At 42.3% G+C, this 15,704-nt stretch overlaps 1 protein-coding gene and 1 non-coding gene across 2 annotated transcripts in view; both read right to left on the reverse strand.

Annotated features, from left to right (window-relative positions):
* Nucleotides 1-14,701, reverse strand: part of HEATR1 (HEAT repeat containing 1) — a 35,152-nt gene extending 20,451 nt beyond the window's left edge. Inside the window, exons 1-17 of the mRNA XM_023744552.1 lie at nt 14,581-14,701; nt 14,223-14,383; nt 12,741-12,957; nt 10,775-10,916; nt 10,167-10,268; nt 9,579-9,719; nt 8,120-8,331; nt 7,847-7,980; nt 6,896-6,998; nt 5,966-6,076; nt 5,487-5,604; nt 4,189-4,296; nt 3,851-3,946; nt 3,374-3,462; nt 2,081-2,292; nt 1,631-1,752; nt 832-1,023 (exon numbers count right to left, since the gene is read on the reverse strand). Coding sequence (XP_023600320.1) covers nt 832-1,023; nt 1,631-1,752; nt 2,081-2,292; nt 3,374-3,462; nt 3,851-3,946; nt 4,189-4,296; nt 5,487-5,604; nt 5,966-6,076; nt 6,896-6,998; nt 7,847-7,980; nt 8,120-8,331; nt 9,579-9,719; nt 10,167-10,268; nt 10,775-10,916; nt 12,741-12,957; nt 14,223-14,364 — 2,241 coding nt within the window. The 5' untranslated portion in view covers nt 14,365-14,383; nt 14,581-14,701. The remainder of the gene's footprint in view (nt 1-831; nt 1,024-1,630; nt 1,753-2,080; nt 2,293-3,373; nt 3,463-3,850; nt 3,947-4,188; nt 4,297-5,486; nt 5,605-5,965; nt 6,077-6,895; nt 6,999-7,846; nt 7,981-8,119; nt 8,332-9,578; nt 9,720-10,166; nt 10,269-10,774; nt 10,917-12,740; nt 12,958-14,222; nt 14,384-14,580) is intronic.
* On the reverse strand, nt 250-381 carry LOC111823347. Its single transcript, XR_002826382.1, has one exon. It is a non-coding gene; the product is annotated as a small nucleolar RNA SNORA9 (small nucleolar RNA).
* Nucleotides 14,702-15,704: the final 1,003 nt, after the last annotated feature.

Consider the following 15,704-nt stretch of genomic DNA (forward strand, 5'->3'; position numbering starts at 1 on the left):
AGTTTACATAACTTTAGCTATCTGTGGCCATGACCAGAACTTACAAAATCCTAAGGGTACCTGTCAATGTGAAAAAGATGTAATTCGTTTGGAGGACAATTAACAAAATACTATTATATAGGGAAGGTATTATTTATTTTTGTTGTTGTTTTGTGCTTTGTTTTTATTTGCTTTTTGTTTTTGTTTTTGGCGACTGTCTGAAATTTCTATAACCTTTGTTTTTATTTGCTTTTTGTTTTTGTTTTTGGCGACTGTCTGAAATTTCTATAACCTTGCTCCGGATGCAGCAGGGCAAGGCCTCAAACCGTTCCAAAATGTTCTAGCAAGCACTGTAGGAATGCACAGGGTCACCCCAGACCCAAGCACGCTGGAGGCTTGCAGTCTAGGGCAGATATCAAAAGAAACCATCTGTTACCTCAAGATGTGGTACTAAGTAAAGATATAAACTAGTAACTTAGGGACACTCAGAGACAGCAGTAGGCCTGTGAGAGCCAAGTCTAATATAACACAGAAGGTCTATTTTCAGGTAACGGAGCACCAGGAGTCTTTTGTTCAAGCACGGACACATCCAGTGAATTCTCCACCACTAAAGGCCGTCAGGTGCAGCTTAACCAATTAACTACCCCGTAAAGATGACACAGACACAACACTGCGACCCTGAAATCTAGAATCTTCGGCAAAAGGAAGAGAGCACCGGATCCACTCTCTACAGCTGCCAAGGCTGCTCCACACTCTCTCCAGCCCCAAGCAGCCAGCACCTGGGCCTCCTGACGGCCAGGCCACTTGCCGCTCCACTCATCACACAGCTTCCCAGGCACGGCGCCTCCTTACCACTGCAGTCATGACACTTTCCAGCTTCTTTATTTTTTTCTGCAGCAAACTGAAGGCTCTTATCGCAAATGGAAAGTGCGTTCCTTTTGAAGATGAACAGCAAGAGACAAGCACGGCCATGATCACGTGAAAAGTCACTTTCTGTTTCAGGCTAAAGGACTCCTTTTCCCCAATGCTGATGAAATCCTCCACCTTCAAAAACAGACAGGGTCCATTACTGGTCGCTCTTGGTTTGCGCCAATTTTCTCTCCCTAAGGCCTGCTAGGTATTGTGTTTTGCATTTCAAGTCAGATGACAAATATAAAGCGTGAAAAAAGTAGTAAGTACTAATTTCTAAGTAATTAAAAAAATAATAAATTTCAGAAATTATAATGAACATAACTGTACTTGCCAATTAGATAAATGTTTTTAAATCACAAACCCAAATGCCTTTACAAAGGTATATTTTCTACATCAAAAGAAATTTTCTCCTCCTTTAGCTATTTTGCTATTTTAACAAAAATATAACTTTAATATTTTAAATGAGAGGGGAAAAAGGAAGTGAAAAAGTATATATTATTCTTTCTGGTCCAAGATGGAATCACAATGAAATAAATTAATAAAATGTTAAGGATTTTTAACAATCTGCAGAATAGACGATACAACACTATATATGTCTAGAGCAAAACAAATTACTCGAGAATGCAAAAGTTATTAATAAAATAAATTTAAAAAAGAAGAATCCAGTAAAGCAAATATGGAAAATCAAATAAGATTACAAGAATGACATCTGGGCGATGAACTTCAACAGCAGACATACCAGCTTTAACACCGAAGAAGGATCCCCTGAATTTATATTGTCAGCCAACAACTCAATCATCTTCTGATTTGCTATACCAATTAGTTTGCCGGATTTTGTGCTTTTAATCACATTTTCAAGAGCTGTAAAAAAAAAAAAAAAAATTTAAACACAGGGCCCTTATGCCACCAACACTCACCTAAAGAATCACGTACAGTAAGGAGCCTAAGGAAAAATTTTACAATTTTCCTATAAAGGTTTGCTTTTTATTTTTCCTTTTATACAACTCTGAATTTGTGAGTCAGTTTCTTTCTCATTGTATATATTTTATCTCAGCAAAAAATTTTTAATTTTGCTGGCATACAATAAACATGATTTCAAATAACAAGTATAGCCAATTTTTAATTGTACTTATCTTCTTTTTAAAGTGTTACCTGTTCATTTTTTCTAAAAAGCGACTGAATTTCTCACCTGCTTTCCAGCCTCTTAGCACAGGGTGCAGAGAGCAAATTCCTGACTTGGATAAATAAATAGCGAGCTTCGTCTCGGCCGACGCCAGGTCATCACTGTCAATGACCATGAATGGAAGCAGATGCACCACCACCTGGTTTGCCAACTCATCGTTTCCACTCAGTGTCTCTTCTTTAATCAGTATGTCTGCTGCCACCTCAAGGACCTCATACCTAAAACATATAAAAGCACGTTTGGCTCAGAGACACCTTAGAGCAGGGGTCCTCAAACTTTTTAAACAGGGGGCCAGTTCACTGTCCCTCAGACCGCTGGAGAGCTGGACTATAGTTTAAAAAAAAACTATGAACAAATTCCTACGCACACTGCACATATCTTATTTTGAAGTAAAAAAACAAAACGGGCCGAAACGGGTTTGGCTCAGTGGATAGAGCGTTGGCCTGCGGACTGAAGGGTCCCGGGTTCGATTCCGCTCAGGGGCATGTATCTGGGTTGCGGGCACATCCCCAATGGGAGATGTGCAGGAGGCAGCTGGTCGATGTTTCTCTCTCATCGATGTTTCTAACTCTCTATCTCTCTCCCTTCCTCTCTGTAAAAAATCAATAAAATATATTTAAAAAAAAAACAAAAAACGGGAACAAATACAATATTTGTATTTGCATGTGGCCCGCGGGCTGTAGTTTGAGGACCCCCTGCCTTAGAGACTTCAATTCAGCAAAAAATCATTACATTGTTCCAGCTCCAGTGACATCCTCGTCTCCACATAAAATACGTCATTCAAAAACACCAGGATGATCACTTAAAATCCATGCTAATAAAGGAATTATTTGGGACATTAATTTTAAACTGTCAAGCCTTTTTTTTTTTTTGGAGAAATCACATTAGGTTAATATAACGTAAAACCTATCACAATATATATATCTTATCTCCAACAGAAATCAGAAATTCATTCATGAGTTCAAAAATTCTCTGAACACATACTACGTGCTAAGAATTAAATACAATGGATACAAAACCCTGCAAATACGTTCTCTTTTTCTAAGGAGCTTAGCGGTTGAGCATTAACGCATGAACCAGAGGTCACAGTTCCATTCCCAGTTACGGCACATGCCCGGGTTGTGGGCTCGATCACCAGTAGGGGGCATGCAGGAGGCAGCCAATGATTCTCTCTCATCACTGATGTTTCTATCTCTCCTTCCCTGTCCCTACTTCTCTGAAATCAATAAAAATATATTAAAAAAAGACAGAAAAGAATTTCACCAATTCAAAAGTGTATAAGGAGAAAGGAATACATACCATGCCCTATTTTTTGAAAGTTCTGCTCTTTGAAAGAGATTCAGAAGATTTGAAACAGTCACTTCTGGACTAAAGTGGCTCTTGAAAATCTAGGGAAAGAAATATCCTGAATAAATTTTTACTTGCTTCAAGTATATATGGTGCTTATTAAATGAACTTCAAAAAATAATGAATTACAAATAATTTATCTCCCAGGAATCCTAGGGTAATTTTAAAATTCTATGAGAGCAATTTCTCAAAAGTGGCATTCACGAGCCAATCTCCCATAATCCCAAGGTCAAATTCACAAAGTGCAATCTCATTACTCTCATGAGCTCTCCCCAACTACGCTTACGTCTGTGCTCTCGAGAGAACAAATTTACAATGGAAGAATAATTTTCAAATATATTCCTGCCTACAGCAGAGAACCACGTGAGAAGGGCAGGAAAATATTTACCAAAAAAAATGTGCATTTCAATGAACAACAAATTCACTCACCTCAAAAGCACTTATTGCCGACAAAACGACGTCTATACTATCATCACCTAATCGGGTTAAAATAGCTTCTTTTATGAAAGACTCATCGATACTCTCCTGAGCAAGAGAAAAAAAAAAAATTTAGTTGTTGCTAAAACCTTGTAAGACTTACACCAGAACTGAGGCTGGGTTTGTGGAAAGCACTCCGGAACACAGTCATGGACAACAGGCTCTGCCCTGAATGCAAACGCAAACACCCTGGCACACTGGCCTTGAACCAGACAATCTCGAAAAGGCCTTTTGAGATGAGTTCACCATAAGGATAAAAACATCACAAATGAAAGCTATTTGACACCAACCTTTGACGTTTTCATGATATTTTTCAGATGATTAACGGCCAGAAGTCTCACCGGGGCAAGTGGGTGATTCAGACTGAGCATCAAGGAGGTATTGGAATCTGCTACAAACTAAAGGATTCATCACAATTACCAAATGATTCACCACTAAATCCGAGCAGCATAGGATCAAGAATAAAAACCAGAGAAAACCACCCCAAAACTGCCCCCCACACTCAGTAACGACTGTCCAATTTCAGAAACCAAAACCTTTGTCTCCAGAACATGGATGGCTTATAACAGATGAAAAAATATGTGTAGTTAACGCTATGATTTCCTGTATGCTTGTGTCTAAATGTAGGTTTAACTTAGTAACTCTATGAAGTAATTTTGTGTACTTTATATATATGACCAGAGGCCTGATGTATGAAATTCGTGCAAGAGTAGGCCTTCCTTCCCCCGGCTGCCAGCACCGGCTTCCCTCTGGCACCCGGGACCCAGGCTTCCCTCGAAGCCCCGGCTTCATCAGGAAGGATGGAAGGACATCCAGAAGGATGTGTGGTCTAATTAGCATATTATGCTTTTATTATTATGGATTCCAAAGTGAAAAACACCTGAGGTAAGCTATTATATTAACACCTTAATGAAAATTAAACTAAAAAAACTGATCACTGAAGACAGATGCAATTCTTCTAAATGATACAATAATAACACTCAAATTAGTAACAACCTACTTCACTTATGTAATCAGACTAAAGAAATCTGTATACCAAGCTAAGATTTGAAAATGAAAGATGGAAGTCTAATTATGAAGGAGAAAAACCAACAATGATGTCTCTTGATCATATTTATTTTCAAGGCTAGTTATAAGAGCTGCTTAAATGTTTAACTTCTAGTATAAAGATTTAGGCTGAATCACCAGAAAACTTGTGAAGTTCTAACATGATCATGAAATAAGTCCACCTCCTTTTTTCTGATCAATGACTTAGCCTCGCTGGGTGACTGCACCACATGGAAAGTGCAGACAGAGGGAAAAGGTTAGGACACTACAACCTGAGTAACTACTACTGAGCATCATATATAGAATTTCCAAACACTAAGTTTCCTGAAATAAGTACCACATTCAGTTCAAGTCCTGTACTTTTCTCCTGGTATTCAATCCCTGCCTCATAGCCTTACCTCAATAACTAGGCAAAACTGTAAAATCTCATCTCTCCATAAAACACTCCAAAGAGAGGAGTGAAGTAGCCCATTTCCTCCTGAGTTCTTCAAATACACAGATATAGCACGAACTGCCTCAATTCCTCTGAAGAAAAACTCACCTGGTACTTCCCTCCACTTGTAGAAAGAGAGATAAATTGGTGAAAAAGTTCTTGTTTTTTCAGGTCTGTAATTTGCTTTAGGTGTTCCTCTAAGACAACATCTAACGTTCTAGGATATCTGAGAAGAAATTCAAAGAGTTAATTCATATAAAAAATTATACAAAGTTATGAACCACATGTACCCTGTATGTATCAAAGACATAAATAAAAGTTTTAAAATTACCGATTGAGACTAAAACTTTAACAGCTAGAATATGTAAAACCAAGTGATATCGATCAAATTTGTTCCTGTGATTTACTACAACAAAAGTCTCTCAATAAAAAAATTATCCTCTAATATTTGAAATATATTTAAATCCTATACTGTCCCTTCTTGAAGGGGAAAAAAAAGACAGGCTCTTTACAACTCATTTACTATATTAAAATGAAGCAAGAGGCACACATTAACAAAACAAGAGGCACGAAGACACACAACTTACTTGCTTTCTAAAAGTCTGATAAGTGGAAGAAACTGTTCATTAAGCAAAGATGCTTTATTAGGATCGATTTCTTCCTGTGAATTATATGAAATATACTCTTCAAAAAGAAGGCTGCAAAACAAAGCCAGGATTAGCAGACATGAGAGTTACTGTGTGAGTACCTACCAGGTCCTAGGTGGTTTATTATCTCTAACTCTCACCACCTCCAGGTAGAAAACTACTTATTTCACAGATACAACACTAGGGCTATAAGCCCTATACCCTGCCTGATGTCAAACAAGACCAGACACAAACGCTGCCCTGGTGAGCCCCACTGTTCCTTTCAAAGATGAGCTCCCAGTGTGATTCCAGAGCCCAAGCTCCCATCGATTTTACGTGCACACTCCCCTTCCATTCACAAGCCAGTGCTGGGAGCAAGAGCAGGAATGAGGACACCCCAGCACGTGGGCACCGGGCCCATGTCACACAAGGGCAAACCTAGATCTGGGCAGCCTGGCCTCCAGAACTGCCTACCCTTCTCTCCTGGGAAGGACAGGGCCAGGGTTCAAGTCCACATCTCATCGCTATGCCTACATTTTTTGCACTGTATCAAGCTGCCCTTTAAGCAAGAAAAGAAATGGGAAACTGAACTATTTTTACAGAAAAGGAAGAAATAACTTTCACTTGATACCAATCCTTAGTAGGAAGCTTCTAGGTGATAGTTCCTGAATACCAATTGCTTCAGGCATTTTAGTCCCTTTATGTTTAGGAAACTAAACAGATACAATTTACATGAAGCTATAACCCAAATTTAGCTTAACTATTAACTTTTCATGATCAGATATAAGCACTAAAGATAAGCAAGAGAAATTACTTTTTCTGTTGTCACAATTACTGGACTAAATACTTATGATAATACAAATTAAAGGCATGTTAGAAATAACCACTTACCTAGCCAACAAATGGTCTAAGTTGTTCTTCAGTGATATGTGTGTAAGTATAGCTTCCAAGTGTTTCCTGTAGATTTGACCATCCATCCCTTCAGTTTCTTCTCCTTAATATATATGACAAGTTAAAATTGATTAGGGAAATGATTTTTGCATGCTTATACTATTATATTCACTTAGAGCAGAAACTTTCCTACAGGAATAACTTTAAAACATGTACACTAAAACTCACTTTTTTGGGGTATTGTAAAAATCCGTTTTCAAAATTGTCTTTCACATATTTTGTCATTTATATTTTTCAAAGCATTTCTGCATCGAAACTACCCTCATTTATCCTTCATCTGAAGTTTTATGTACTTCTATAAAAAGGATGATCATGCCTAGCTCTTTAATGAAACAGAAATCCAAAAACTATAGTCTTTCTCCAGATCTCATTACAAATAGTTGAAGTTGGGACCTGAACCTAGATCTCATTAAACCTTCCATGGAGACTATGTCTGAAGACTCCCAGTGGATGCCTGAAAACTTGGATAGTACCAAACACTATATATTCAACTTTTTTTTCTATACAAATATACCTGTGATAAAGTTTAATTTATAAGTTAGGCACAGAAAAAGATTAACAACAACTAATAATAATAAAATAAAACAATTAGCCGGGTTGGCATGGCTCAGTGGTTGACTGTTGACCTATGAATCAGGAGGTATCGCTTCAATTTTCAGTCAAGGCACATGCCCGGGTTGCAGGCTCCATCTCCAGTAGGGGGCGTGCAGGAGGCAGCCAATAAATGATTCCCTCTCATCATTGATGTTTCTATCTCTCCCGCTCCCTGACTCTCTGAAATTAATAAAAATCTATTTAAAAAGAAAAGGTCTGAGCACAGGCATGGCTCCTATTTGAAGAGAATTAAATATTAGAAAACACGTTCTGATACATAAAATGGAAACCACGTACCTGTCACGTGATTAATGATGGAGACGACCAGATGCGGAAGCATGTACCGCAGAAGAGGACTGATGTCGTATGTTTCAGAAATCCCATGCAGTATTGTAATAAGATCAGGAACATTGCACAAGTGAGGAAATGGCCTTTGAAGAAACAAGTACATAAGGCGTTGACTTAACAAGTTACACAACAAATAGCAATTTATCTTTAAAAAAAAAAAAAAGATTTAAAATAACGTCAAAATAACATCTAATTATCATTTCTCAATTCAAGGGTACGTACTTTTTCCCCAGACTCTCTGGCTTCTGCCTCTGCAGCAGCACTATCAGGCAACCCAGTCCCTCCTTGATCAAAGAGGGGGTTTTCGTTAATGTTTTGATGATCTGTGAGGCCAATGAATTGACGACGGTATCTTCCATGGTCACTTTCACAGCAATCTGACATATTATCATATATGTTGCAGCTCTGTAATCTGGTAAAGATGATTTCAATCCCTAAATATTTTTTAAAATATAAGGAAAAATAATGAACTATATATTATTTTAGTCTATTTAAAAATGTCACTTGACCTTGACAAATTAGAAATGCCATAAACTGGAGATTAATACTACCTAATGCACACCCCTCAGGAGTGAAAAATCAAGATGCTGACCCCTTTCCTGAGGGACAGAGAAGACAAGTCTCTCGGACGAGAGGAGGATCGCAGAGGGTCTCCCACTGGAGCACCTGCCACACATCCTGCTAGGAGAGTCTCTCTGACGAGAGGAGGGATCTCAGAGGATCTGCCACTCACACACCTGCCACCATCCTGCTAGGAGCCAAGGAGCTCTTCTTTATATGCAAATTCCCACCCCTGAAAGGGAGACTTCATCAGAAACAGTGTCTGAGTGAAGACAATGATCGTGGGACAAGGTGGGAAGTGAAAGCAGTACCTCCAGGGGCTGGGAAGGTGGCAGCCCCAAGGCAACTGGGAAGCAGAGACACTGAGCTAACCTGTTCTCTTCCCAGTGAGGTAACATGACTACTAAGAAGAGAGACATGGAGGGAAGACCACCGTGTGAGGAGGGGCAGAAACTGGAGTTATGCTACCACGAGGCAGGGAACACCAGGGCTGCCAAGAACGCTAGAAGCTGGGAGAGGCCTCAATTCTCCTCCAGAGCTTCCAGCAGGAGCAAACCCTGCCAACACCCTGATTTCACACTTCTAACCTCCAGAACTTTGAAAGAATAAATTTATGTTGTTTTACACTAAAAAAAAAAAAAAAAAGATGGAACATATATATCTGGAAAACACTGGCAAGGCCAAATATCCAACATTTATTTTTTAAGAAGCCCTAATTAAGCCCTAACTGGTTTGGCTCAGTAGATAGAGCGTCCGCCTGTGGACTGAAGAGTCCCGGGTTTGATTCCGGTCAAGGGCATGTACCTTGGTTGCGGGCACGTCCCCAGTGGGGGTTGTGCAGGAGGCAGCTGATCGATGTTTCTAACTCTCTATCCCTCTCCCTTCCTCTCTGTAAAAAATCAATAAAATATATTAAAAAAAAAAAAAAAAAACCCCTAATTAAGATCCTACTCTGGTTTTTAAGACCATAAAAAAAAGTCATCTTTTTACCTAAAAGTTAAATCTCATCAACCATCCGAAACGGTCTATTTTGGAACATTTATGTCCAAGTTAAACATTTAAAAGCAAGAACATCCCTTCAAGTACAAAATAATCTGCTATACACTTGAGCAGGGCCGACCTTTTGGACATATGGAAATAGCTTAGCAACTATATTGTCCGATATGTTCTCAGCAGTCACCAAGGCAGACACGATGGTAGAAGCATAAAAAGTTAAGAGAACCCTCAACTGAGCCGAACTCCCAGGATACTCAGCAAAAACCTGGAACAAAAGCACAAACAAAACACATTTAAGGAGTGAAAGGCCAAGTTTGATAAAAGTATAAAAAACATGTACAGCTCTCTTCAGCTCCCTCAGGCTGACATTTTAATTTTTACCATCTGCAACATTAAATAAATACACAGATTCCATGGTTCAATTAAAAGTGACAAGGCTGACAGACAGCCTTCCTGACATTTTTAGACTGTCTCTTTAAACTGTTTCCACAATCATTATAAATAGAACTTGGCAAGGAATAATTTTTGTAGAAAAACATCATTTATAATGAAAGACCGACCCACTGCTCACACTCCTAAACAGGAGGGTCTTTTACTAAAGGAACCTTCTCCAACCACCACTGTTACTGGGGAAGGTCCAATACGTTTTCTCCATTCAGAGCAAGCGACCATTTAATGGAATTATACATTCATGAGACAATATACTACTCACCTTCACAGATTTTGTTACCAAACTGCAAATGAAATCCATGAATCCAAGATCTTTGTAGCAGTGGGTAATCAAAGTTCCTTTAGCTAAGGGCACTCCAGATTGCTGGAAGAGACAGAAAGAACAGCCACTGACTGATCGTTACTTTTAATCCTCACCCGGCTATGTTTTTATAGGAAGGAAGAGGGAGAGAGAAACATCGACTGGTTGCCTCCCATAGGGAGTACTGACTGGGGAATCAAACCAGCAACCTGGGTATGTGCCCGGACTGGGAATTGAACCCACAACTGTCTGGTGAATGGGATGACACTCAAATCAACTGAGCCACAGCAACCGGGGCTTCATATGGAACATACAATAATTAATAAATAGCACAAGAATAAGCTCTGTTTCCTGTACTCACAACTGTAAACCTACTTTTGCCCCACCCTCTATGTAAATTGCACAGCCTGTATCTGGTATAAATAAAACCCAGCTGCTATTTAAACAGGAAGTTAGGAAATAAAAACGGAGGTAATACCCTCAGAAGCACTAATGACTTTATTTTTTCCAAACTACATCTTAATCAAGATTTGTACTGATCACAGATACGTGTCATTCAACAATCATACCTTAACTGGCAACAACCAGAACCATTTGTGCTTTGGATTATTAATTTTTAGGAGCTGTATAACCCGCACAAATATTCTTGTCTCATGGTACGGGAGAACACAAGCTATGAGGCTATCTTGATTATACAGATGGATGTGGAACCTGGGGGGAAAAGCAAACAATTCAAAATGACACAAAACTTACAAGCACGTATTTCCTTACACGTCCACATTGTATTATCAATGAGCTAAAAATACTTAGAATGAATACTAGTCAAAACAATCACGTAATTATAGGATACAGAGCATTAACCATAGCCCTCTATTTTGCACTGAAGTACTCAACACGGTTCTGCCAATTCCTATGAGTAATATATGAAATATCAATACCAAAACCTGTATCCCACTCACTTTCTCTCCACTTGGTTTTAACCTATCATAACATTAACATAACCGTGGGATCACTGCAGTCAAACCAACGGAGAAGCAGCCGGCCACCAGGCAGCAACGCTCCAGGGTTCACCTTCCACAGCTGCCTCAGCTTCCTCATTATCGTAATTCTAAAACCAAAATACTAATCAAAAACAAAATCATCAAATTAAACCCTACAGAACTTGTCCATGAACTTCACAAAACTTTGTACTGGTCCCTCTAACCTAGTAACAAAAGATTCGTTAATTCTGTCACAAACATTAAATCTTTCCAGCCTTCAAACCCTAGCTTAGATGCCTCTTTTTCCAAGCTCTTCCTAATCCCCCCAGCCAGTGACTCCTCTTACTGTGTCTCCACCCCACCGGTACCTTTCAGAGTAACATACCACTGTGCCTTTTCTTAGTTAGTTTTCTATGTGGTTTTGTGCTAGCCAAGGCACTACTCTCCCCACTAAGCCTTCCTCGACTAATTCAGGGGGTTCTCCAAGCCCCAAACACTGCATACACCTTCATTGTAGCATTTATTTCAAAACAGTAACCAAGGGCAGCCTACTCATCTTTGTATCGAACTCAATGTAACATGAATAAGTAAATGCAGACTCAAATGCAAAAGTGCTCCTTAGAGTAATTGATCTATTTGGGAAAACTGAATGCTAGAAGGCCAAGGAAAATATTACAGACTCGATTCTTTTTTTGTCTGATGAGTCTAATGTTCTGATAATTAGAAGACCCAGAAAATATTATGTTTTCTCCATGACTCACTTGCTTCCTAAAGGGAAGTCACTTTATCACCATGTCTCCAATGAATGAAACAGAAGTATTTCTTTTCTTAAAACGTATATAAGGGGGAATAAACAAAGATGTATAAGCTGTGATGTGATGCTAGTAAGTGAGAAAATAAAGCTGGCTAAACTTACTGAGACAACTCCCAAAGAGGATGAAGTATCAGACCTTGGAAACAAACTTGTATCCAACTTACTAGATGTGCGACTTAGGCAACATTAGTAACGGATCTATGCCTCAGTCTTCCCATTTGTAAAATGGGGACAAGTGTCTCCCCATAGGAATGTTGTGAGTACTGAGATAATGCACGCCAAGTGCTCACTCACCATGGCGCCTGGCTTATAAATGTTCAATACACGTTAAATTATGGTCTTCCTAGTTCTGGTGTTTCAGAGGATTGCTATGTCCCTTTTCCACAAACCACTGACTTTGTTACTTTAGCAAGAAAGAAGTTCAGTGGTCCCCTCTGCCCAACACACAGTAACAACTGCTAATGCAAAGTGACACGAGTGCCTCAGAACGGATGAGGTGCGACCTAAAGACCTTCAGCAGTCCTGTGCCTGTGTCACTGTCAACAAAAACGAGTTTAACGGCAGACGGCCGGCTCATCTCACCCTCCTCGTGCTCATCTCACCACATCTCCAGGCATCACGTTAAGCCCTCACTTACCTAATTTTTCAGCTTTAAGTGGGTACATGCTGTCATTATTATTATTATTTTTTTAAAGATCAAAGTCGTCAGCCCCTGATTATTTCTGTAATTCCACTTCCTACCTGTGAATCAGCCACTCCAGACACTTGTGTGCTGGCTTCAGCAGGAAGTAGGGGGACAAGTGAATGAGGAACAACGAAATGTTCTCATCCAGCTGCTTGTTCACGGCTTTGGTCTGCACGCTGCGCGCCAAGGTCTTGGCGAGCTGGCTGAACAAGGGGGCTTCGAACTGCTCGAAGGCGGGATCGATGCCGAGCAGCTCCTCCAGGCCGGTGCACCCTGGGAAAAGGACGGTTCCTTTAATGACCCTTTGCAAGGAGGCGCATCTCACCCTCATTAGCAGTTTTACTCACCCCTCAAAGAACTCTGAATCCTTTTAGCGTGCACAACCTGTAACATGGTCCCAAACACAGATTCCTCATTTTCAACTAGAGAATGAATAATATTGCACCAACTAGAAGAACAAGAAGTACTTCCTACAGGGGCTGTGTTGTGTATGTGTGTTTAATATCTGCTACTAGAGGCCTGGTGCACGAAATTCGTGTGTGTGTGTGTGGGGGGGGGGCGCGGGGCTCAGCCTGGCCTGCGCCCTCTCGCAATCGGGGACCCCTTGGGGGATGTCAGGCCTAAACCGGCAGTTGGACGCCTAAACCAGGACTCGGACATCCCTCTTGCAATCTGGGACGCTGCATGCACCAGTGACCATACTTTTCATGCAGGTGAAAGGCATCTTGCTGCTGTATGGGCAGCTACATTTTTTTGCCCTGATTATACAAAGTAGTACATAACATGATCCTTCTGAGTCAGTCATACCATTTCCCCCACCTTATGGGTGGAGAAACTGAAGCAGAGAGAAGTCACTGGCTTTGTCACACAGTTATAAGTGTCAGAGTCAGGGCTGACCACAAAATGTGCAAGCCAGAGTCCACCCATGTCATCGCTGCATCATTCTGTCTTTTCAGGGTTCGAGTAGCCTTGCCAGGTTTTAATTTTTAAATCTAAGAGGCTGTTCCCAACATACAGGGTAGGGTCCCTAGGCCTGGCCGGCGATCAGGCCCATCTGTGGGGTGACTGGCGTGCAGGGCAATCACCCCCTACCCACCACCCGCCTTGCTTGGTGACCTGGTGCTGCCTGCTGGCCACCATCTCCCCCCCCCCATTGCCTACTTCTGGGGGTGGGGGAGCAGGCACTCCTGCATTGAGCGACTGCCCCCTGATAGTCAGTGTGTCATAGCGACCTGTCCTCCGGTTGGGTCGATTTGCATATTAGGGTTTTATTATACAGGAAGGATAATAACTCAGCCCCTTGTGGCTGTCCATCCTCTCTGTGCATTAGACGACCTCCCTAGCCCTGTGGTTGCATCTGTGCACGTATGTACGTCTCAGGCGCCTCGCACCTGACTGTCATTCTCTTTCCCTAACAACGTGAGGTCAACAAATTAGGATCCGCTCAGGGAGAGGGCAGGTCAGGAGAGAAAAGAAGAAAATACAGCCACATCCAGAAAGCCAACGCTCCCCGTGAGTTCGAAGGGGCAGGAGCTCACCGATGGCAAAGGCGGTGTCCCGGTCGATGGTGGCCGCTTCCTTGGGGTCAAACAACAAAGAGGCAACTTCATCCCTGGACAGGAGGCTGGGGTCGCTCTGCGGGAGGGCGAGGCGCTGGAGCTGCTGGGCTAAGGACGTCATCTCTCCCGCTGGCGGGATCCTGAGACACGGGCGAGGAAACGCGCCGGCCGTGAGCCAAGCTGTCTCCTCCGCCTGCCTGCGAGCAGCAAATGCCTCCCCCACAGGCAGCTGCCCGGCCCCCGGGAGCTCCAGGGCCCCTCAGTCCGGCTCCCGGATTTCCACACCCGCGGACGCCGTGCCCCGCAAGGCCCACCCCCGTCCGCAGCCCCCACTCACCGGGAGCTCGATTTTGGCAGCACTCGGATCGCAAACCCCTCACAGCAGTTCCCACATGGAGCCCAGGGCGGCTCGCGACCGGAAACCCAGCGCACGCCTCAGGACGGCTTCCGGTTCCGGGCGCTACGGCGAGAGAAAGGGGACAAGCTTCCTGGGAACGCAAACGACAGCTCCGCCTCCTGGCACAAAGCCCCGCCTTCGTCGACCGAACTTCCGACTCCCGGTGCCACCCTCCCCAGGGGCTGGGCCTCTGCTCCCGGTTGGCGTCGGAAGGTTCCGGCCCCCGCGTGCCCCTGTGGGAGCGGACCGCCCAGTAGCTCGCGTCAGGCAGTCGAAACAAATGCAGGAGCAGAACCATGCATTGCAGGTACCTGTGCCACCGCCCGGTCCAGCCTCCCAGCTCGTTGGAGGCCACTACTGAGCTTTCTTTTCTTTCAAATGTACTCCGTTGGCCCGGCCAGTGTGGCTCAGTGGTTGAGCGTCGACCTATGAACCAGGAGCTCGTGGTTGATTCCTGGTCAGGGCACATGCCAGGGTTGCAGGCTCCATCCTCAGTGGGGGGCATGCAGGAGGCAGCCAATCAATGATTCTCTCTCATCATTGATGTTTCTATCTCTCCCTCTCCCTTCCTCTCTGAACTAAAAAAAATTAAAAAAATTTTTTTTTAAGATAGGACCGGAGCCCCAGGTCCTCTAATCCCATTTGAGTGCTTTTTCTACTAATAACACCTCCTTGAAAGACCTTTCCCTGAATGTCCAGCTTCCTGCAGACCCAGTCATAGCCCGTATTTCTTGTTTTTTTAAAAAAATATATTTTATTAATTTTTTACAGAGAGAAAGGGGGAGGGATAGAGAGCTAGAAACATCGATGAAAAAGAAGCATTGATCAGTGGCCTCCCGCACACCCCCAACTGGGGATGTACCCACAACCAAGGTACGTGCCCTTTGACCGGAATCGAACCCAGGACCCCTGAGTCCGCAGGCCGACGCTCTATCCACTGAGCCACACCGGTCAGGGCATAGCCCATATTTCTTAAGGAAGTATGGTTTACTGCTTTCATGAAGGCAAATACATTTCTGAGCCTCCTGAGAAGCAATATATTCTCCAAGGTTTTTTTCTTTATA

Source organism: Myotis lucifugus, unplaced genomic scaffold (assembly GCF_000147115.1).
Source record: "Myotis lucifugus unplaced genomic scaffold, Myoluc2.0 scaffold_473, whole genome shotgun sequence".
Classification (NCBI taxonomy): domain Eukaryota; kingdom Metazoa; phylum Chordata; class Mammalia; order Chiroptera; family Vespertilionidae; genus Myotis; species Myotis lucifugus.